Source organism: Synchiropus splendidus, chromosome 6, assembly GCF_027744825.2.
Source record: "Synchiropus splendidus isolate RoL2022-P1 chromosome 6, RoL_Sspl_1.0, whole genome shotgun sequence".
Classification (NCBI taxonomy): domain Eukaryota; kingdom Metazoa; phylum Chordata; class Actinopteri; order Syngnathiformes; family Callionymidae; genus Synchiropus; species Synchiropus splendidus.
In genome coordinates, this window is record NC_071339.1 from 19515239 (window position 1) to 19536043 (window position 20805).

At 43.0% G+C, this 20805-nt stretch overlaps 1 protein-coding gene across 2 annotated transcripts; it reads left to right on the top strand.

Annotated features, from left to right (window-relative positions):
- The first annotated feature begins 3548 nt into the window (after positions 1 to 3548).
- Positions 3549 to 20431, top strand: LOC128760975 (rho GTPase-activating protein 40). Of its 2 annotated transcripts, none has more exons than XM_053868781.1 (15): positions 3549 to 3813; positions 9014 to 9228; positions 9602 to 9822; positions 10197 to 10275; positions 10933 to 11081; positions 12433 to 12598; positions 13081 to 13172; positions 13836 to 13913; positions 14311 to 14470; positions 14972 to 15054; positions 15486 to 15692; positions 16825 to 16968; positions 17034 to 17185; positions 17694 to 17749; positions 18734 to 20431. In XM_053868781.1, exons 1-15 carry the CDS (start codon positions 3740 to 3742, stop codon positions 18838 to 18840), a joined length of 1983 nt encoding a protein of 660 aa, XP_053724756.1. In that variant the 5' UTR covers positions 3549 to 3739; the 3' UTR covers positions 18841 to 20431. The 2 variants fall into 2 exon arrangements, with proteins under 2 accessions (XP_053724756.1, XP_053724755.1); XM_053868780.1 differs by lacking the exon at positions 3549 to 3813 and adding an exon at positions 3832 to 6683.
- Positions 20432 to 20805: the final 374 nt, after the last annotated feature.

The window sequence follows — 20805 nt, forward strand, 5'->3', positions numbered from 1 at the left end:
AACGCTGAGTCCACAATGAAAACAAAAACAGGATAGAAGGAAGAATATATCTGTCCAGGAGGAGCGGAATTCCAACTGAAAGTGCAGGTGCGGAGTCCATAAATCAACTCCGAGATGGGCGTGTGAGGGGGTGAACATGTGTATATAATTACAGAAGTGAAACAGCAAACAAAGGAAGACAAGACTTGAATATGTGCAGCAAACAGGTTCAGTCAAGACTTATTGTTGAGAAGAGATATGAAAGCATTATGTTACTCAAAATCTGATTCAGTGTTCATCACGTGTCAGTGTTGATAACAGTAACCAGGAAAAACAGGGTAAGAGTATAAAACAAAGTAGGTTCTCTTCAACGGTGAACATATAGGTATCGTGATAATGTTTATTACCTATTATCTTGTCTCAAATAAATTACTGAGTTGCTTCAAACTATTGTTGGTGCTACATACATATTGTTTTTAGTACTATAATTATATATATATATATATATATATATATATATATATATATATATATAGCCATTATTTGTGTGTTGGCCCAGTACGTTTCCCAGGAATTCTAGTTTCCTCCTGCAGACTAAACACATGCTCTAAAGTGTCTGCTGATGTAAGACAGTGTCTGTGTGCCTGGATTTGTACCTGGGATAGGCAGTCATTATTATGATAACAATAGCACTGAAGCAATATATGGAACAACTTTTGGAAATAGTCTCATGATTTCTACGTCTTCTCAATTGAACACGTTAGACATTTAAAAATCTCATATTTTAATAAGTAAAAATTACTTCTAAAAACTGGCCTTTATTGACTTTGAATGCACAGTTATTTATCTCACATACATCCGATGTTAAGTCTTGAATATGAGTTCAAATGAATGATGGCTGGAATGATGGATCATAAAATGAAGTAGTGTACTCTAAATTTGAAAGCAAACACATTCCCGCGATACTGAATAGAACCCAGCAGGCATTATGGTTATTCTCCTTTATCTCCTCACTCGGTGAGCGTCCAGGTTTTGACGCTCATTGGTGACGTCAGACGCACCACTCTCCCTCCTCTCCCTGTGTTGTGCTCTTCATCCATCCAGCTGGAAGGTGAGAATCCCTCCCGCTTCCGTCTCGTTGTCTCCTCAGAGTGAGGCTGGTTTCTATTCCACGTGGAAGCATCGTCTTTTCCCGGAGAGTCGCGTCTTCTTCTCAAGGCAGGGGGGTCGACGCTGTTTCCTCAGGTATGAAGCTAGCCAAGATGCTAACATGCACGCCGCCTTTTAAGTTTTAAAATCAATTTAGAACCATTTAAGCGTGTTGAAAACATTTCCCATCACCATAGGTGTGTTTAGGGTTGTTAATTCAGCTGGACTCCTTTTATTCCACACTTTTTTATCTTCACGTGTGGTTGCTAGGGTCGCAGGATCCAGTTGCTATGGGCGTCCCCCTCGATCCCATTTGACCTCTTTGTTACAGTTATCGTTAATTAACAGTGCGGAGTAACTCAGATTGAATTGAGTAAATATGATCAATCTTCTTAACTTTATAGTGTTTTACTGCATGTGTGGTTCGTGTTTTGTTTGCAACATTTATTACAGGCGTCATTTAAACATAACCATGTGTTGTTTAAATTATGCAAATGAAAGTCACCATTTCTTATTTCTGTTTAAAAACACAACTTGAATGGCTTTGCATTAAATCTGTTATGCATGTGTAGTGTCATATTCAAAAGTAGCATCTTCTTTCGTGATGTACAGGTCAACGTTATTTTTCTGTCAAAATAAGTCAAGATGCTGTTGTTTGATGGTTTGATGTTTCATGTCCTGTAATATCCTGTAATAGTGGCAGTGTTTGACTCAGACCTACTGCTCGGAAGTGGGAAAGTGATGACTGAATTATCACCAATTTTGAATTTATTCAGAGGGCTGTTGTCACTGGAAATCACAGACTACCTCTAAAGTAGACTGAGTCATCTAAAGCAGGTTTTTGTCTGTACAATTGTTGATTACAACAAATAATGGAAGCAGAGCTGTGACCTGTGTCAAGTTTGTATGTTGAATTGCTGTTCTTTTTGAAAACAAATTTGGGACTTCCAATATGTCGTACAAAATTAAGAACCAAGGGGCATTATGTTGGCAACAGTACTGCAATTCCAGCAGCTGAAAACAAAAACAGCAGAGTAGTGCAGTGTTTGTAGTTTACTGATTCAACCTTTGACCTATATATTGTTTGGTTGTAGTATTTGGGGTGTGAGCATGCATTAGCAAAAGCACAACACATGCACTTGTGAGGCTGTGTGACTTCAGTGTATTACTATAGACCCATTATGTGAACTTTTGTCTGTGGTGTTGCTGGTTACATTTTCTTTTGATTAGACGGACATGATTCATTCATTTTTACATTTTGTCAATCTTGTTATGAGGTTGGAGCGGGATTGGAGCCAGTCCCAGTTACCTAGTGCAGGAGTCAGGGGAGACCTTGATCAGGTTCCCTGGTGCATCGCAGGTCACTGACAGACCAACAGCCACTCACATGAACAGCTTTGATTCTCTTTTTTAAGACCATTAGTCCACTCTAGAACTGCTTGTGCCAAATCCTCCTCGACTTTTACTTTTGACAAGATCACTGCCCTTCAAGCCAGGGGGTGGATGAACAGGGTGTGAGGCTGAGCCGGCTGTCACATGCCATCTGTGGGGGTCAAACCCAAACCTGTCGTCCAGACCTTTTTGCCTTGAGGCATATCCATGAGCCAAGTGAAAATGTCAGCAATACGAAGAAAGGTTATCACCTGTCAGAAACGTAATGGAAGAAATGGACAGTCTCATGGATTAAAAAAAAAGGTGTTATCCGCTAACTCAAATGGAGGAATTTAAGCCAGATAATGACGCCTTTATGTCAGATAATAAGCTCAAACGTGGAAAAAAAACGAACAACTCTCATATCAGTTTTCTTGCCAAGCAAGTTAGGAAAGTAGATCCTCAAAGTCGCTTTAATCTGTGTTAATCTAGTCAGAGACTGCCAGAGTCTGGGAGAGACAGTCAGAGTCAGAGTTCAGCAGTACAATTGGAGATTACACCAATAGTAATTCAACCACCAACTCTGTTAATTATCTTACATGCACATTGTTATAGAAATATATTTTATTTAAATGTATTGAAATTATTATTATTTTATTCTGTTGTTGTTATTCTCTTTTGCAGCAAATATTTTAATGGGATGGATTTTAGAAATACATTCATATTTGATGTACATCCAGTGATATAATTAAAAAAAAGAAAACCCAAACCATTCTAAAACTTTTATGTTGAAATGGTTAAGCAGTTGCTATATTTTGAGTATGATGGATAGAAAAGAACCCTCATCCATTGGAGACTCAAGAATCCTTCCTAATGAAACCCATTTTTGCTGTTGATGATCAGATTCCTTTATAGTTTGGAATGAAAGCAGTACATTGTAAGACTGTTTTGACCTAATTAGTGTGGACCGGTGAAACAAAAAAGCTCTTTACTTGATGAAAATCTTCTTTAAGTGATATAGATGCAACAACACTGTCCCTTCAGGCACCACATCACCGCTCAGTCCATGCAGACTTCCTTTCCTGCCTCAGGATGCGTGGTTGTGACGCGGCTGTCGACGCAGCGACACAGTCCTTGTTCTAGTGATGTGTTTGTGCTCTGAAGAGATTACAAGGAAGCAGCTTGCCGAGGGCAGGCAGCTGCTGTTTCCTCCTGCTGTGGTTTGGGGGACATCGGCAGGATGCCGTGGGGGAGAAGCGGCACTTTGGCCATGCTGCTTCTAACGGGCAAAGTCATTGGTCGAGCCAAGGCCAGGTAAGAGAAGGCCGCTGGGGTCGCTACTGGAGGCTTAATGTATCAGTTTTAGGACTTAAATTTGCCGCAAGTGAGGAGTGGAGCTTGTCCAGGTTTTTAAGCGGATGAATTGAGTAAAGCATGCGTGGAGTGTTGTATGTGTCATCAAACTAAGACTTGTGACTGGCGGCTTTTACATTCTCTGAATACTGAGAAGCTTTTTGCATAATTCCTAGAGCATTTAAAACTGTTGTTTTCAACACGAGACTCCTAATCTGCTGTCAAAAAAATACCTCTGTATCAGAGTGACTTTCGGTCATTTCTCCTGGATATGACCGTGAACAAGTGCTTGACATTTTGTCCATTCTGTCTCCAGCCACTGGCTTCCTGTTGTTTAACGTGAAGGCTATTCAGCCAAAAACAACCTCAGCAACTTGACATTTTCACTGCTCCCTGTTTGCTATTGTTGCTCAGCGCGCATGTATTATTTATGGCTGTCTGAAGCCTGAGCTTGCAATATGAAGCGGTTAATGAATACAACAGTTATTTTATAATTATTTTGATATTAACTATGGAGTAAAGGATGCAGTCTGTTTGCTGGTTTACTTCTGGTGCGAGGTGTTAGGTGTGGAAGACACATCTGGCACATCTTTCATCACATCGTTTCTCTATTGCTGTTTTACTTTAGGTTGGTAATTTGCTTCGATTTCTGTTTCTCTTGGTTTGAACGTCCAAGTAGCTCTGGACAAAAGCAGTGATGTAATGTGAGGTAGCAGTTCGATATTTTCAATAGTGGTTCCAAACACTGGATGGTACGTGGTAAATGTCACCATTTTGGGTTTTTTTTATACAAGGTTGTCTTTGTCGTCTATATGCAAAATTCAAATTATGAATGGATTGCAATTTCCTATAAGTGTTCAGGAACAGAAGATTCAGTTGTTGCATTGTTGCGCAAGCTCATCCAACGTTTTTGCTCAGTCTCTTATTGGGTTGCGCAAGCATGTTCTGGAATGCTGCTGTCTCATTGGGCTCATATGAATTTGGCTGTTAATGAGGTAAATGATATTTCAAGTGCTAACACAGTTAAGCTAATTAAGACAAAAGTACATGTAGGACAATAATGTTAAGGAGACACAACATGGGTGTAAGTGAGCTGCTTTGCAGCGGTCTGTCATTATAGTTGTATCTTTGATGAAGCCTGGACTATGATAACATGACTTCAATATGTGTGAGGTCCTTGATATTGCGTCTAACTGTCAGTCGGCAAGCTCTCATCTTTGAAGTCTCTTCTCAAGAGAAAGTCAGATACATTTACTTGAAATCCCTGGTTCTTCCATTTCTTCTGACAGTGAGTTCCACATTCCCTCACATTTCTTGAAATACTTGGAAACTTGGTGAAATGGTTTGTGGTTATTGTTTGATTTTACTACACAAGGGTACACAGGGCATGTTTGTGTTTAAGTAGTAATGGGGGACAAGCTGGTGCGCATTACTTTCTTTAGATGTCTTTTAAGTGTAAATGCTAATATTTTTAGCTTCATCTGATTGTTGAACATCGCAAACCTCCATGCTGTTGGGGGTTTTCTCTTGTCTTGTTTGAGGGATGTAAATCTTTGTCCTTAAACTTTCTCAATGCTCCAGTTTTCATGAATACATAAGCAGGTTTACAGGATTATGATGGATTTATGATGGCTGTTTACATCTATGACCGATTAGCTGTGAGAGATTCTGTGTAGAGCAGTTCTGTGTGGGAAACAAGCTCATGATTGCCCATGGTGAATGGGAAAAGTTTTAAGTCATTTTTAGTGTTCATCGACGCTATAAGATACATTCCTCTATTGTGGCCAGTCAAAAATGTTCAACGTTAATAAAGTGCCATTTAGGTGTCCAATCCTGTAGGTCCTGCGCCAATACTAGGCTCACAACCAGCATGACAAAAAGAATGTTAGAGACTCGTGATCAGCAACCTCCCACCCCCCCCCAAACCCTGCCAACACATGAGTTTGAAAGACCTGCTGCACCTGAAAAACAACCTCAGTCACTTTCTCTTGCCATGTGTGTCTGCACTTTGTCTTCCTGTGCTTGCACTGATGGTGATTTATCACTGGTGCCCAGGTATGAGGTTAAACTCGGCTTGCGGAAGTACGAGCACAATCCCGAGTATATGACTACCCTTCCACGTCACCATTACAAGCATGAGCTCAATAGTGCGTCATGTAGATAGGTATGTTCTTCGCTGTTTCAGATTAAGTTCATTCCAGAGACATGCAGGTGAAGCTAAGAAGCAACAATGTGCCGTGTGTTTTTATCAAAGGCTGTTGATTAATTAGGTCAACCCGAACTGGGAAGTTCGGAAACGGAACTGAACGTTTCACTGAGGTTGCTCATTAATGACAGTGGGCTCTCTGTTCTCTGTGAGAGTATTTATACATTTAACCGTTGGTTTCAGCTTGCTCTTGAAGTGTCGTGATCATTATTATAATCAGGCTAGAGCCATCATCTGCTTTACGACAGGGTGTGTCTCCATTCAAGGTGCTGTGGGAGGGGCCAGGTGAGCCTGCGCTGATAGTCGCCCCTCCCTCCTCTGTGCAGTCAGCTTTCAAACCGGCCTCCATCCAGTACAGTTCTTCTTTGCCGCCACTTCACAGTGGAACTGGAGCGACTGAAGATTTGCAGAGAACTCTGAGCAACCGCCCGTGCAGGATTGAGTTAGACCGTACTTCTCTTTGAGCCTTTGAGGATATGAGAGACAGAGAGGAGGTCATGGTGAGCAGGATGGAGCAGGCCGTCCAGTTTCCACACACAAGGTTGAACCGATTCAGGTTTCGCCCAAAAAAGGACCCAACGTGGAGTAGGCGCTTGAAGCCCTCATCTCTCAAGAAAAAAGTCAGGTGAGCTTGAAAGATGCTCCAGTATGTAAATGTGTCAAATCACTGCTCTTATTTAGGAGACGTGATGTCACCACTATGCGGTACATACAGTGGTTTGTTGCAGTAATTTTGTGTTTCACGAAAATCTGTACTAAAAATAAGGCTCATAAAGAATGGGATTGTGGTTCATCTGTGACATTTTGAACACCAACAATAGCCCCCTTTGTGTTTGCAGTGTAGCTGTGCAAAAGTTCAGCTGGAGCTGTGCTTTTACTGACGTAGTCATACACTTGCATTTTTACACTTTCAACACATTCTGTTTTGTTGTCATGTGTTGGTAGTCACATTGGCTGTAACAATATAATAACTGCATCAGTAACACCTTTGATTGGGAAACACATATTAACTATTAGTAAACTAATGACATGTTTATTAACGGTTAATCCTTAAAAGTTGGAGGATGTTTTGAGTGAAATTTCTGTGATTGTTGATTGATTAGTCTAACAACGTAGATTATTTCATCAACATCTAGTCTGTGGCACGAATCAATTCTTTATAAAGATTATTTTTTGACAATGTGCTGCAAATACACTCAAGTAAGTAGGTTATTTAGGGTCATAAATGTTCCCAAATCTAAAATGCAACCTCTGTTTCTAATTTTGCCAAATTGAATTTTAAAACGTGGTTCTTTATAAATGCATGTTTAGCAAACTATGCTACCTTTTCATGAGAGTCAGAAAAATACTATTAAACTATTACTAGATTAGTAAAGAAAAAGAGATTTTCTTCCGTCCTTCTTAGTGAATTTTTGTGACTGACTGTTGGTAGGAAAACGGGGGGTTAAGCAGTCCCAGTGATGTCAAGGCATGTATTTTAGCTGCATGTTAAGAACTTGACATGACTTTAACAAAGATTCTCATTTTGCAAAGCTGTAGCACAGTTACAATGAACAATGAATGTTTTGTTTGTGCTATTCTATGTCCTCATGATGACCAGAAGATTCATAACACAACAGACTTCAACAAAAGTCTTTTGTTCCTTGCCTCTGATGCCAACATGTAGATCAAATCTTCCATGGGTGTCATTGCACCACAGATGAAAGTACAACTTGTAACTGTCGATCCTAAATTAGATTCTCATGATCTGGCAACCTCTCTGCATTCCAGACTGATGTACTTCTTCAGTTAGGAATGTCAGCGCAACATTTCTGACCATTAGAATGTGCCTGAACCACACATTGATGGCGTGAGTCAGCAGACCATTTCCTGTGTCTTATCAGGTCACATTATACTGCTCCAGGGTGTGAATGAGTCTTCCAACTGAGAGTTCTTTTGTTTTAACAGCCTCTTACAAGAATGAAAAGTTCAACCTCTTGATCGAGTCTTTTTTTCTCCATTTACTCCCTCCTCCTCCAGTGTAGTTCTTACTTATGGCAAAGTCATGAGGCAGTTCGAAGTGCCCACCCAATACTTTTGGGGGTGACTTGAGCTTTTACTCCCAAAAGTGGAGTTCTGAAGCATGTAGAGTGAAGGAAACATTGAAACATTTGTTCTTGAGCAAGTTTTAATGGTACAATTTCAGATGCCAATAATGCCCTAATGACTCAGACTCCGAGAATCAAACACGCAGTCCTTGGAATGCTGATCAACTTATCGTCCACTTATTATTGTCGTCATGGCGATGCTTTGAGTTTCTTTTTCCTGTCATGCATCCCGTGTGTATATATGTAGTGTGTGACTAATTCTTCTGTAGCAGAGCTTCCTGTTTTTTGCCTTTGCTCTGATTCGTGGATGCTTTGTTGCGCTAAATTTATCTGGTTAACAACAGCTGGTGGTGAATGATATTTTGATTATTTTTTTTCATTTTTGTTATTTTACTAAACAACTGATTTTCCCTTTTGCGTGTTGTGAGCTCTATAGCTGAAGATTGGGAATACAAATACAGTAATAATACACTTGGTTCACTACAATGCACTGTAAAGAAGCACAAAAAATATTTGAAACTAATACTGCCACCCGATTCAATTATAACCCATTGGATGGAATGCATTCAAAATGATCCACATCGTTGGCTGACGCCCATTCGTTGGTTTCATCCTACTCTGCTGACATCTAGTGGATTGGTGAGGTACTATGCCTGCAGGCAGCGTTTTGCAAGAACAATAGACTCCCCTCCTTTGTGTCCGCTCCGGCGTCTCCTCTTCTCCCTCCATCCTCTTCCTTTTGTCTCTCCATCCTCCCCGGTCCACTCCTCCCTCATCTGTCTTTCCATTTCTATGCTTCTTTGTGGTGCCACTCGCCGGTTTGCATGCATGCGTGCGATTTCTTTACGTGTGTGTATGTCTGTACCAGAGATCCCAGCCCCACCGAGATGAGCGTGGAGCCCTGGGTGAACCCGCTGGATCAGGCTGCAGCTGAACACCCACAAAGTACACTTTCGCCCCTGGATCAGGAGCAGCATCTGGACAAAATCTGCTTGGATTCCTTCTGGAGCGAGGTAGAAACCATAAGGCAAGGGAGTGGCGAGGACCTGGACTGCAGCAGGAGGGATTCCAGACAGTCTGAAGGTAGAGATGATAACTGAAATGACCAAAACAACACACACTATCCTGCTGTTACACTGCTTTAGTCTGTAATGTGGGGACTTCCTGCTAGCCATGACCAATGTGGCACCATATCAGGTTTCTCACGCTGCAAAGTAGCACTGATCACCATGACAACACCATCAACACTTAAGGGTGACTTGCATAGCGCAAGCTGGTAATGATTGATTCTCCTCATGATGGTGATATACATATATATATATATATATATATATATATATATATATATATATATATATATATATGTATACACAATTGAATCAGTTTGTGTGATGTATATTTGTTTCTAGTATATGTGGTAGTCGACGCTGCTAGAGTCATGATGTGTGTCCACCAGAAGGAGAACAGGAAGAGCAGTGGTTGGCGGACGCAGGCTTGTCCACCCTCATCAGCGACGACAGTGAGGATGTAGAAAACGCGGTGCTGCTGTCTACTCTAACACGAGCTCAGGCTGAAGCTGTCCAACGCCGACTGGATTCCTACACACTGTCACTCCGCAAGAGGAACAAACCAGCGCCGAGGGACGTCCGCGACATCTTTCACACTCCCATCAGCCAGGTGAGAAGGGTGACTTTGTTCTTGACCTACTATTATCCAAGGTTATTTTGTTTACATGCAGCTCTGGGGTTTCTAAATCCCCAGTGATGGTCCGAGGGACCTCTCTTGCCATATTCTAAAGTAGCAGACACATAAAGGTCATCTTTTGTCGTGCTGTTCTGTCACAGCACCTCAGGGACTCCTCCTGTGATCCTTGTCAGTGACTATCAGCTCACACATTTGTTTTGCTGAGGAGCCAAACACATTAGAAATCCCACGGCTGCAGATGAGAGCGTAGATTTTCTTGTTGTCCAGTTGAAAGTGTTTGAATGTGCTCTTTGACCCTTTGGTGTGTGATGCTGTGGGTAACGACTTTTGTATATTTTCCTCTCTAGACCCTCCTGTCTGAGCCTCATCATAGTGACGACCTCGCACAGAACAGCATGGCGTCGGTTCCAAAGGCACCGTTGTCAGGTGGGAGGCTGTGTGTGTGCGTGTGTCTTTCGTCTTTAACTTCTATTCACATTTGTTGTTTACTAACAGGAACAGCCCAAAAATTATGGAAATATATAATTAATAATTTTTTAAAAAATGTTACAAATTGACCACGTGTCTGAATAGGATTCGTCACCTTCTAACATCTTCAGATGCACACGTTGACAGCTATAGTTATTAAGTCCCAAGGCTGCGGTGCTGGATGTCATCTTCACACACCGTTTCTTAGAAAGGGTCGATTAGTTTTCAAAAGGAATGAGAGACCCATCCATCTTCTGTCTTCTACCTCAGCCTCTGTGTCTAGAGGAAGTCACGTCAGGTCGTTGGCCTGCTGTGCCTCACGCATCTATGGGATGATTCAGCCACCAGTTAGCTTTCTAAGATGCGTTGGCAAAGATGCTCTTAAGTCATTCAGGTGAGCTGCAGATTAGAGCAGCCGTGTCCTTGTGATCTTGTTATTGAGAAAATCCTCCACATCTTGTGGATGCTAACTCTGCCAGAGGACTGTTCACCAAAGAGCGCTGCTTTGAAGAAGAGTTCAACAGTCTTTCAGTTGTTTTTGACTGTAAATTCGCCAAAAATTTCTTGCTGCACATCTTAGCGTGTATCAGCAACCTGACTCCTCTCCTCCTGCAGTTTTGACCCCTGAACACCAGCGAGGCGCTCCGAAAGAAGAGTTCTTTATCACTGATGTGGCTTATTGCGAACAGGCCGTCATTCTGCTCAAACAGGCCAAGCTGCCTCAGAACAACAGCCAGCGCCGGAAAGAAGACGGGACACTGCCGGTGAGAATGGCAACATTCGAAGAGAATCTTCAGACACACATGAAGAAAAGAGTCAAAATAATCATTTATTCAGTAGTATTTAGAAGTCTGTAGTGAATATTAACATTGTATAATATGTGTATAATATATAAATATTGATCAGACAAATAATAATATTTTATGAGAAAATATGAAATGCAGAAAATGAAAAACTAATAAAGTAATAATACTCGGAAAATTGATTTTTGGTGGGGGGGGGGGTATACAGGTAGCAAAGCTTATGAAGTAACAGTGACCTAAGATCATTCTAATTGTCACTTGTGAATATATAGATTTTTATAAACCAATAAAACCAATAAAAAAGTTTTAGAGTTTAGAGTTACTAGTTAAGCAACTCAATTAATACATACATAATGAATTTGTAGTAAAAAAGTGTACAAAAGGGTGATCCGGCCAGCAATGTTTAATATGGTTTGGAAACAGTGGTACTGTGGAAAAGACAGGAGGCAGAGCTGGAGGTAGCAGAGATGAAGATGCTGAGGTTCTCTCTGGGAGTGAGCAGGATGGATAGGATCAGGAAGCAGTAGATCAGAGGGACAGCACATGTGGTCAGGTGTTTAGGAGACAAAGTCAGAGAGGCTAGATGGAGATGGTTTGGACGTGTACAGAGGAGAGAGAGCCAGTACATTGGTAGGAAGATGTTGAGGTTGGAACTGCCAGGCAGAAGGTGGAGAGGAAGGCCAAAGAGGAGATTGATGGAGGTGGTGAAGGAGGACATGAGGTTTGTAGGTTTGAGAGAAGAGGAAGTGTGACAGTGTGAGAAGGAGAAGGATGAGCCGCTGTGGCCACCCCTGAAGGGAGAAGCTGAAAGAGAAAGAAGAAGAATTTGTAGTAAAACTTATCGCTATTGTCTTTCATGTCAATCTAGTCACAAAATGTTTTTTGAAATTTGCATTTGTTAATAAGCCAAAATGACTAATGATGTATTTTTGACAACGAAGTGAAGTGTCTTTACAGTTCAGCATTACGTAATATATTTTAAATCTCAAAAAAGAACTGTAATGATGTAACTAGTTTATCTGAACTTGCAATTAAGCTTCTTGCGTCCAGTGCATTTTTGCTGGTATTTGGTCCCTTCGCCCTCAATTATCAGTCTTAACCGGCCTCTATTCCTCAGCATCCCTGCTGATTAGACGCTGTATGAATGGAGGCATTACCTTGGAACAAAGAGGTCTTGTTGCGGTATCACGAAAAAGCCGATTTAATACACTACTTCTGGCTAAATTAATGCATGCAGGCAATGAGAAGTAATGAGTGGGTTTGTTTCCATTACGTCTTTGATAGTAGCTTCATTTCCCTTCATTTCCAATAGAGGGTGATCTGCCCCAAATGCCGGTTAGGCGTGACCCGAATTCAAGACCTGTCCCACCCTGACCTGAAGAAGGTGCGTCAGCTGGCTCTGATCGACCTGACGGCGCTGTGTGACCTGCTGGAACTGGAAGTCAAAAGGCATAAGACTGGCAAGAGAAAAATTCCAGGTATGACAACGCCTATGCAGGTTGAGTGACAGGTACGCAAACAACAAAGATTTGGGCTATGCAGTTAATTCCTGTTCAACAGTGTAACCACTTCACGACTGTCACATACTTTCTCGATGACTATAAGCAAATGGAGACATGATTAGTCACCTGCATGACTTGCTCAATGGCAAGTTAAGCAAGAGACGTCCAAAGTCACGTCCCTCATTCCATAGACCTCTCGTCCTTACCTGACAACTTCAAAGCCCACGGCCACAAGGTTTGACTTGATTTGGTGATGACTTGCCCACCAGTGGAACTCAATCCCATATTGCACTGCAGCAGTCAAAAGCCTTAATATACTTTTCTGATTAAACCCAACTTGATTTGACCCAAATACATTTTCAGTTTTGACCCTCCCTGTCTTCCATTCTTTTTTAAAAATTAGCTGACATTCCCTCAGTATGTTACGACAGTAAAACGATATGCATCTTTACTGACAGAGAGCTCATTGTTCGGAGTGCCGCTGGCGACACTGATGGAGAGCGACCAGAAAGTGAAGCCGAACACATCAACTCCACTTTTTCTGCAGGCGGTAAGACCTTGTTTGATAACCCTTGTACACAGCATTCCTACAATGTTGTGGAGACCTTTCATCATCCGTGTGCATCGCATGGCATGCTTATGTATGAAGTTACCTTTCATTAGCTTGTGGTCTGTTTTAAATGCATGTTGAAATGTGTTGAAAATGTCCTCATGATTCTAATAGTTACACTTTAGATTAAGCATATTCATAAACTACTTCAGAATCAGAATCAGAATCAAATTTATTGCCATGATCAGTGGGGATCCCACCAACTAGGAAAGTGCTTCAGAATAAGGTGCTGTCGATAAAATAAAATAAAATAACCCACAAACAACAAAGGCTGTTCACGAATTGAACAGTCTGACAGCCGAAGGGATGAAGCTATTCCTGTGATGGGAGGTTCTGGTCTGGATGGACCGCAACCTCCTGCCAGAGGGAAAAGGAACAAGGGTCGGCACTGATATATATATATATCTTCATATATCTTATATCTTCAAATGTGCATTGGCAGCATGTTAGGCAGTTCATAAACATTATAAAGCGCTGTGTGATTCTTTGACCACACCCTGCTGTAGCCGCAGTTACTCAGAACAACCAGCAGAGGTGACCAAGATTCTTATCTTGTGATGTCCTCGCCTTCCTAATACATCTTCCTCCCTCCCCTCTCTGCAGCTGCTGGCATTTTTGGAGAAGAAAGGAATCGATTCGGAGGGGATCCTGCGGGTTCCAGGCTCTCAGTCCAGAATCAAGGTGAAACGTCTCATCAGTGTTTTCTGTGAAACACAGACTTAAGGACAAACCATTATTTATCACAATTAAAATGGAGTAACGGCACTGAAATATGCAGCACATGTGTAACTACAGGAAAAGGCTATTTTATTTTCACATGAAACCCGTTATTGGAGTCACCAGCAGAGGGTGCTGCTGATCTGAAACTATGTGACTAGTGACCTTCCTGTAGAGGTGATCTGAGTCAAGGTTTTGAAATGCGCTGTCCTTCCTTTGTGGAGGGCACTGACATTAATAAGGCCAATATCTGAGGTGACTGTTTACCTGCATCTGTCACTTGCGAGTGTTCACGGTGGAGTGGGTTCATGTGGGTGCGCTAGTGTGTTGAGGTTGATGTATCATTGTCCTTGGTCCTCAGCTGCTGCAGCAGAACCTGGAGACCAACTTTTACTCAGGTCAGGTGAGCTGGGAGGAAGTGAGTCCGAACGATGCTGCGGCTCTTCTCAAGAAGTTCATCCGCGAGCTCCCCGCTCCTTTACTCACCGCCGAGTACCTTAACACTTTCAGCGCCGTGAGAGGTGAGTCGAGATTGTGTTGTGGCTGACTTTAAGAGGCATCTGCATCTTGAACATTCTCCTTCATGTCTCCTAGCTTTCGACCCTATCCTCTAATTGCCCATTCTCTCCTCTGCGATCATCTATTCATCTTCAGCCGTCTTTATTTCATGTTGCACTGACACAGATAAATCAGCAGGAAGATGGACCTGACTTCTTAGAAGGCGTTACCACGCAGCTCCTCTCCGGAGGGGCAGTAACAGATCAGATGTTTTCTCCCATTTATTATGAAAAAGGACTGATATTGAGAGAGTCTGATAAATGATGAGCCATGCATGGTCGCCTCGAGAATACCGACAGTGTAATGAATGATGGCCGTGACCACAGACATAAGCTAACAAAGCTAATGGCCACCTGTCACAGCGTCATTAATCTTCACACATCCCATCATTCATTGTCATACAGAGAGGAAATGAACTTTGTGTTTGTGCCTGTTTGACCTGACTTGGCTCCCTTCCTCTCCAGACATCACAGATCTGAAGCAGAAGCTCCACATGCTGAACCTGCTCATCTTGCTGCTGCCGGAGCCCAACAGAAACACGCTGAAGGTAAAATGATAGTGTGATGTTTATCGGCCGCATTTCTAGAAATTGGAGATGGAAATTCACCGTGGCACCCCAATTGTGATGCAGTGTACCCTAATAAGCAACAACTGAAGCTAAACATTTCAACAGATTAACAGAGCGACATATTTGTTGAATCTGTTGCATAACTGTTGCTCTTACACAAGTTGCAAATCTGTTATCAGGTTGGCAGCTCAAGGTTGTTGGCGTGAACCACTGAAACTTTTCACAAGGCCTGGCAGCCAGTGTGGCGCTGCATACCGCTGTTCTTAATTCCTGCTGGTTATATAATGCCACTCACTCCCACAGACACTAGTTCAGCATGAAACCCACCTGATCACACGATCTGAGCTCCAGTGGAGACATCTGAATACGTGTGTTAGACGCCTGATGTTGATTCTCTGCATGTCCTCCAGGCTCTCCTCGAGTTCCTCAGCAAGGTTGTTTCCCGGGAGAAGAGGAACAGGATGAACCTGTGGGCGGTGGCCACCATCATGGCGCCGAATCTCTTCCTCCATAAAGCTGTTCCCAGCAAACTGACAGAAGGGGCCGAGAAAGGTCAGGCAGAGAAGGCCGCCGACGTCATGAGGCTCCTCATTCGCTACCAAGACCTGCTGTGGACGGTATGACCCACCCCTCGGCTGTCACTCTGTTAGCACCGCTGATAAGAAAGACCAGTTAATCACAACACACTCTTGGTCATTCATCCAAACTGAGCAGCTCGTTGCATAATGCAGTAGAGCGTGTGTTCATGTAGCGACCTTTATAGAATACATACTTGCTTTTGAACATAATATTGTCAATGACATTTTTATATATGTATTGAATATGTATCAGTTTTACCAAACAAACTTAGATATTAACTTCATAATGTTGTAAGTTCATAATGTTTTCAATTCCTCCAGGAGCTAAATGAAACCATTCTTATTTGCTGATTTATTTATGCTTCTCCCGGTTGCATTACATGCTTTAAATCTGTCTGTAGTCTACTATAAACTCACTTCTGACCCAGTGATTAACAAAAACAACACTTGAACAAGTGATTTTCAGAGCTACAGTGGTCGGAAATGTTTTTCACCATAATTGTCATTATTTTTTGTGACTTTGAGGATGACTGCTTTGCAGAAACACTTTGGAGGAGACATTACTAGTTCAAATAATAAGGAGAAGTTACTACATGAACGTGAATAGAAATATGACTCAGTTTGGAAAGAATGGCTCTGTGTATCTATTGGAATTTCACGCCCAGGAGAAGAAAAAATAATCCTATGATTTAAATACGTTTTTGTTTTTCAAAGTAACAGTGTGATTGTAATTTTGTACTTCTGTTCTCTAGTTTCTTGGGTTGTTGGATTGTTAAAGTAAGATTGTCCTGATACATTTGCAGGATAATTAGTTATAACAAAGCTGACATGTCCCTTTGGGTTTGGAGATGGCAAACAGGGATGTATTGTCCTTAGAAATACCCGCTCACATGATACAAGAAAATAGATGCCAAAGATGTTTAAGGCACTTCAGAGTCTTTTACGTCCATCATCTCCATGGTCCTGTGCAGTAGTTGACCAAAAGATACACTGGTTGGCTGTCTATATGAGCCACCAGAGCCCCATAAAGTCATAGAATTACATGCGGAGTTTGATGTATAATGTGTGTGTTAAAAGCATCTCTATCATCCTGACTTGGATGTGAGTCTTCGAAACATCGAAACAAAACCTTTTAAACAGTAAAATGAGACAACGGACCTTTTCATTTCAGATCCCTAACTTTGTCATGAGTCAAGTTCGGAGGCTGAATGAGAACAGCAGCCGTCGTTATCAGTTTTACGACCGACGGATCAAGAACCTGCTGAGGAAGATCCACACCGACAGTCGGGATAAACCGGACAAGAACTCCTCCGAGGTCAGTTTTTTGTTGGCGCTACTCTGCTGCAGACGGTTATCAAGAACACATGATCTGTCCTGCAGCTTTGTCGTACTGTGAAGATCCAGGTGGGGGACCAGGTGACCAGCACCATGGAGTTCCAGCTCAACATCAACTCCCGGGCCTCGGACCTGCTGGCGCAGTTCCACCGCCACTATCTTCACAGCCCTGAGAAAGGCAAGGGCAAAATACGAAGGTACATTATGACCTCCTTGTTGGAAAACTCAATGATGTGAGTGATGTGAGCTAGGGATTAGAATTTGACACTAGGTTTGGTGGGAATCTTTCTGTTCATCCTGAGCTTCATAGGATTTCTGCGAGCACTCTGGTTTCTTCTCACAGACCAAAAACTGAGAGATAACTCTAAATTGTCCCAAGCTTAGTGTCCTGTTACCTGACCAGGATGTCTATATCACACTAGAACGGCACCTGCTGGCAACATGATAGGCCTTGAGCAAGAATGAATGAAGATGTTGCTGAGCAGATGCACAAGATGATGAGAAGTTGTGAAGAAGCCTAGAGATTTCCCTACGGCTTCCTCCATGTATGGGGGGGGTCGACAGCTCCAAGCAGAGTCTCAGGCAGATGACAGAGCTCCACTCCTAGACACGAAGGGAGAGGCTCTTATGTTAGGGTTTTCGTATGACAAAAGATCTGAGATACAGTACCTCTGTGTTGCTGACCTCCTCTCTGTCCACCCCCAGGAACGGCTCTGTGTCGTTCTCGGACTGCGCCCTCTACGAAGTCGGTGGGAACATCGGTAAGTGATTCCTTCTGATTTTTCCTCCACGGCGGTGACATTTGCATGTGTGTCTGCTCACTGAGCCGTCAGGATACGTGCGAGGTCTTGTAATGAAGTGTGCGAACTCTCAGAGCGACACGAGAAGTGCATCTGCAGTTATCGGAGCAGACAAATGCTTATCACACACATGCTCCCACGGAAGAGAGGACACACTGTGTTGACACAGACCTGCGCTTCAGTCGCTTCCACTTTGGATTATGACTTACAAACCTATATCTAGCTCTGTGCCTGTGGCAGGATCAGGGCTCGGCTTTGTCCTCTATGATCTATGTGTGCTTGCACCTTCCTATTGGGACCAGCGTCGCCAATGTTTTTAGCAATATTAGAGTTTCATCTGTCCTCATTCAGCCTTCATATTTCATGATTCACTTTGGAACTGATTTGATGTTGAAACATTGTCAAAATTCTGAAGTTAGAGGGCCCATTCTACTTAAAATACATTAGATTTTAGGTGGGATTTCATTCAGAAAATGTCTAAAATTAGTGGTTTATAAATAATGAATCACAATTAATTACATTTTAGTGTTTGGTTCTATGGTATTCTGTGAACATGAGCTCCAACAACAGGGTGCAAGTGCTCCAGTGATGAGGGATTTTTATTGGTTCCATCCTGTAATCTTTAAACTGATTTTTTGGTCCATACGGACCATTTGGTTTAGCCTCCTTCATCATGGATGTTTCAGCTATGATGTCACTTTCTCTCATGTGGTGCCGTGGAAGTGGGGTGCACTGGAAAATCCCTGTGTAAAACAGTTTCTATGCGATTTTTTTTTACTTATAGTTAGAGTCCCTGTGTAATTGAAATACATGCTGAAATATTGATGCGTTGTTGTTCAGCATTGGTTGTCGACAGTTAAAGGCGCTCCGCCTGTGTCAATTCAGTGCAGTGTCTTCATTGCAGACGAAGAGCAGAATGTCACAGTGTGTGTCCTGTGTCTGCAGGGGAACACTGTCTGGATCCCGACACACACCTTCTGGATCTGTACAACAGCAACTCGGGAGGAGAGTGGGTCATCAAGCTGAAGCCCAGCGCCGGCAGAGGGATGTGACACGGAGGGAGTGGAAGGACGGACAGATGGACAGATCTGAGAACAGGCTGCTGAAGAAAGAAAAAAAGATCAAGTCCATGCGGCGCTCTCCTCGCTGCCCGTCTCATCCTCAGAGCAACAAGAAGAAGGAGACAGATGGAGGAAGCCGAAACAGACGAGGAATCTGCCAGGAGCAGAGTCTCCAAACTCTCTTTGATCAGATGAACGCACACCATGCCCTCCATCTTTTCTCCTCCTGTCTTCAACATCATCCCGTGGTTCCGTCGTGCAGCGCCGGCAGCCAGAGCCGCTGCGTGACTCATTACTTCCGTCGGAGAGTTTGCTCCATTAGCGGCGGCCATCTTTTCTCAGGAGCCGTCACCTCTAACCGAGAGCGAGCAGATGGGTGTGCAGAGACACCTCTGGCCATAGAGAGGCCCCGCCCCTTCTTCTGAGCCCCTCACCATAATTCAGCCGGGCGCTGTGCGTCCTTCTGTGCCTGATGGAAGAAAGTGTATCAGTTTCAACAACGTCATCAGAGATGATTTAGAAATGTAAACCAGCATATTTGTTAGTTAAAATAATAACTGTTCAGGAAAGACCCTACATGTCTTGATCCAGTCATCAGCGGAATATTTGGTTCAGAACCTTGCGGAAAATTGATTTCTTCTTTTGTAAATTGTACCAGCAGGGGGCGATAAATCAATCTTTGTGAGCAGAAACTCCTCTTTTTGGACTTAACCTCTGGCATGCAGGCTGCAACTGAAAGTATTACCTTCTGGGGTGCCACTGCCCTGATCCATCTGTGAACCTAAACTGCCTGCGACCCCGCTGACCCCTCTGGGGCTCAGGACCTGGACACAATGAAGCTGGCCTTCATTTTGAACTCAGCATCCCAGACTTCTGTCTGGTTGTTATTTATATGACTTGTATTTGAGCAGTATTGTGTAGCTATTGTGTTGTGTTTAGGAGGAATCAGTGTTTGTGTTTCCATTTTTGTCTGAAGAGAATTCACAGTGTTTCTGATGTGTAGTGTTGGGAATCAAACTACTGATTCGGTTGCGTCAAACAAGCAGGATTTTTTTTTTTTTGCATTCGCAGCCATGTTGGTGTCGCGCCGCCATTTTGTGGGTCTCGCGCTCAAAGTAATGACAGCGAGCGGCGCCATCTATCAACGCCCCGCGCTCCGTCTCCTCCCAGTAATGGACCATAATGGCAGCCCAAATCACTTTTCTTTTGATAAAGGAGAAAGGTAATAAATGGCTGTTATAAATTCTGGACCTGATGGTGAGAGTGCGTGCGTGTGTGTGTGTGTGCGTGCATGTGTGTGATGAGCTTCATTACACAAGTCCAATCGGCCCGTCCCGGAGTCCCAGCCACAGTTGAGTGGCTCGGCACAAAGACGAGCTGATGGAACTGCCTTCTGCTGACAGTCAGGAGAACTAGGTCACCTCTGCTGCGGCGTCCCAGAGGGCGAGCGGCGAGGGGCCAAACACCCGGGGACACAAACACACACATGGACACAGACACATGAATGTGAGGACTCAAGAATGTACATTTGTAGTTGAATATTCCGATGCTGTAGGAAGCTTTTCAATTCCACCTTTGTCAATAAATGTGAATCTAATGCGTGGCCTGATTTATTTGCTCAGTACGGCGGGTAGATGCTATCAACAGACGACAGCATTCATCATGAGTGCGCCTGACCCAGGAAACGCACACGTACACACAGGAAAAACCTGGGCTGAAGTATCGGTTTCTCCGTGGCTGTAATCAACAGAGCGATTAAGTCGGGGTGGAGAGGCTCGGCTTCTTGATGAATCCTCCCACTGAAGCCGCTCGCCAATAACAGCCTCATCAACTCTGATTATTCAAGGTTCCAGCGTCCACACCGTCATTTGGGAGACAATGGAGGCGTCATTGATGACTTTTATTTTCTATTTCACAGGACTTAGGCCGGTGTGTTTCATGCTGTCTTGTGTAAAC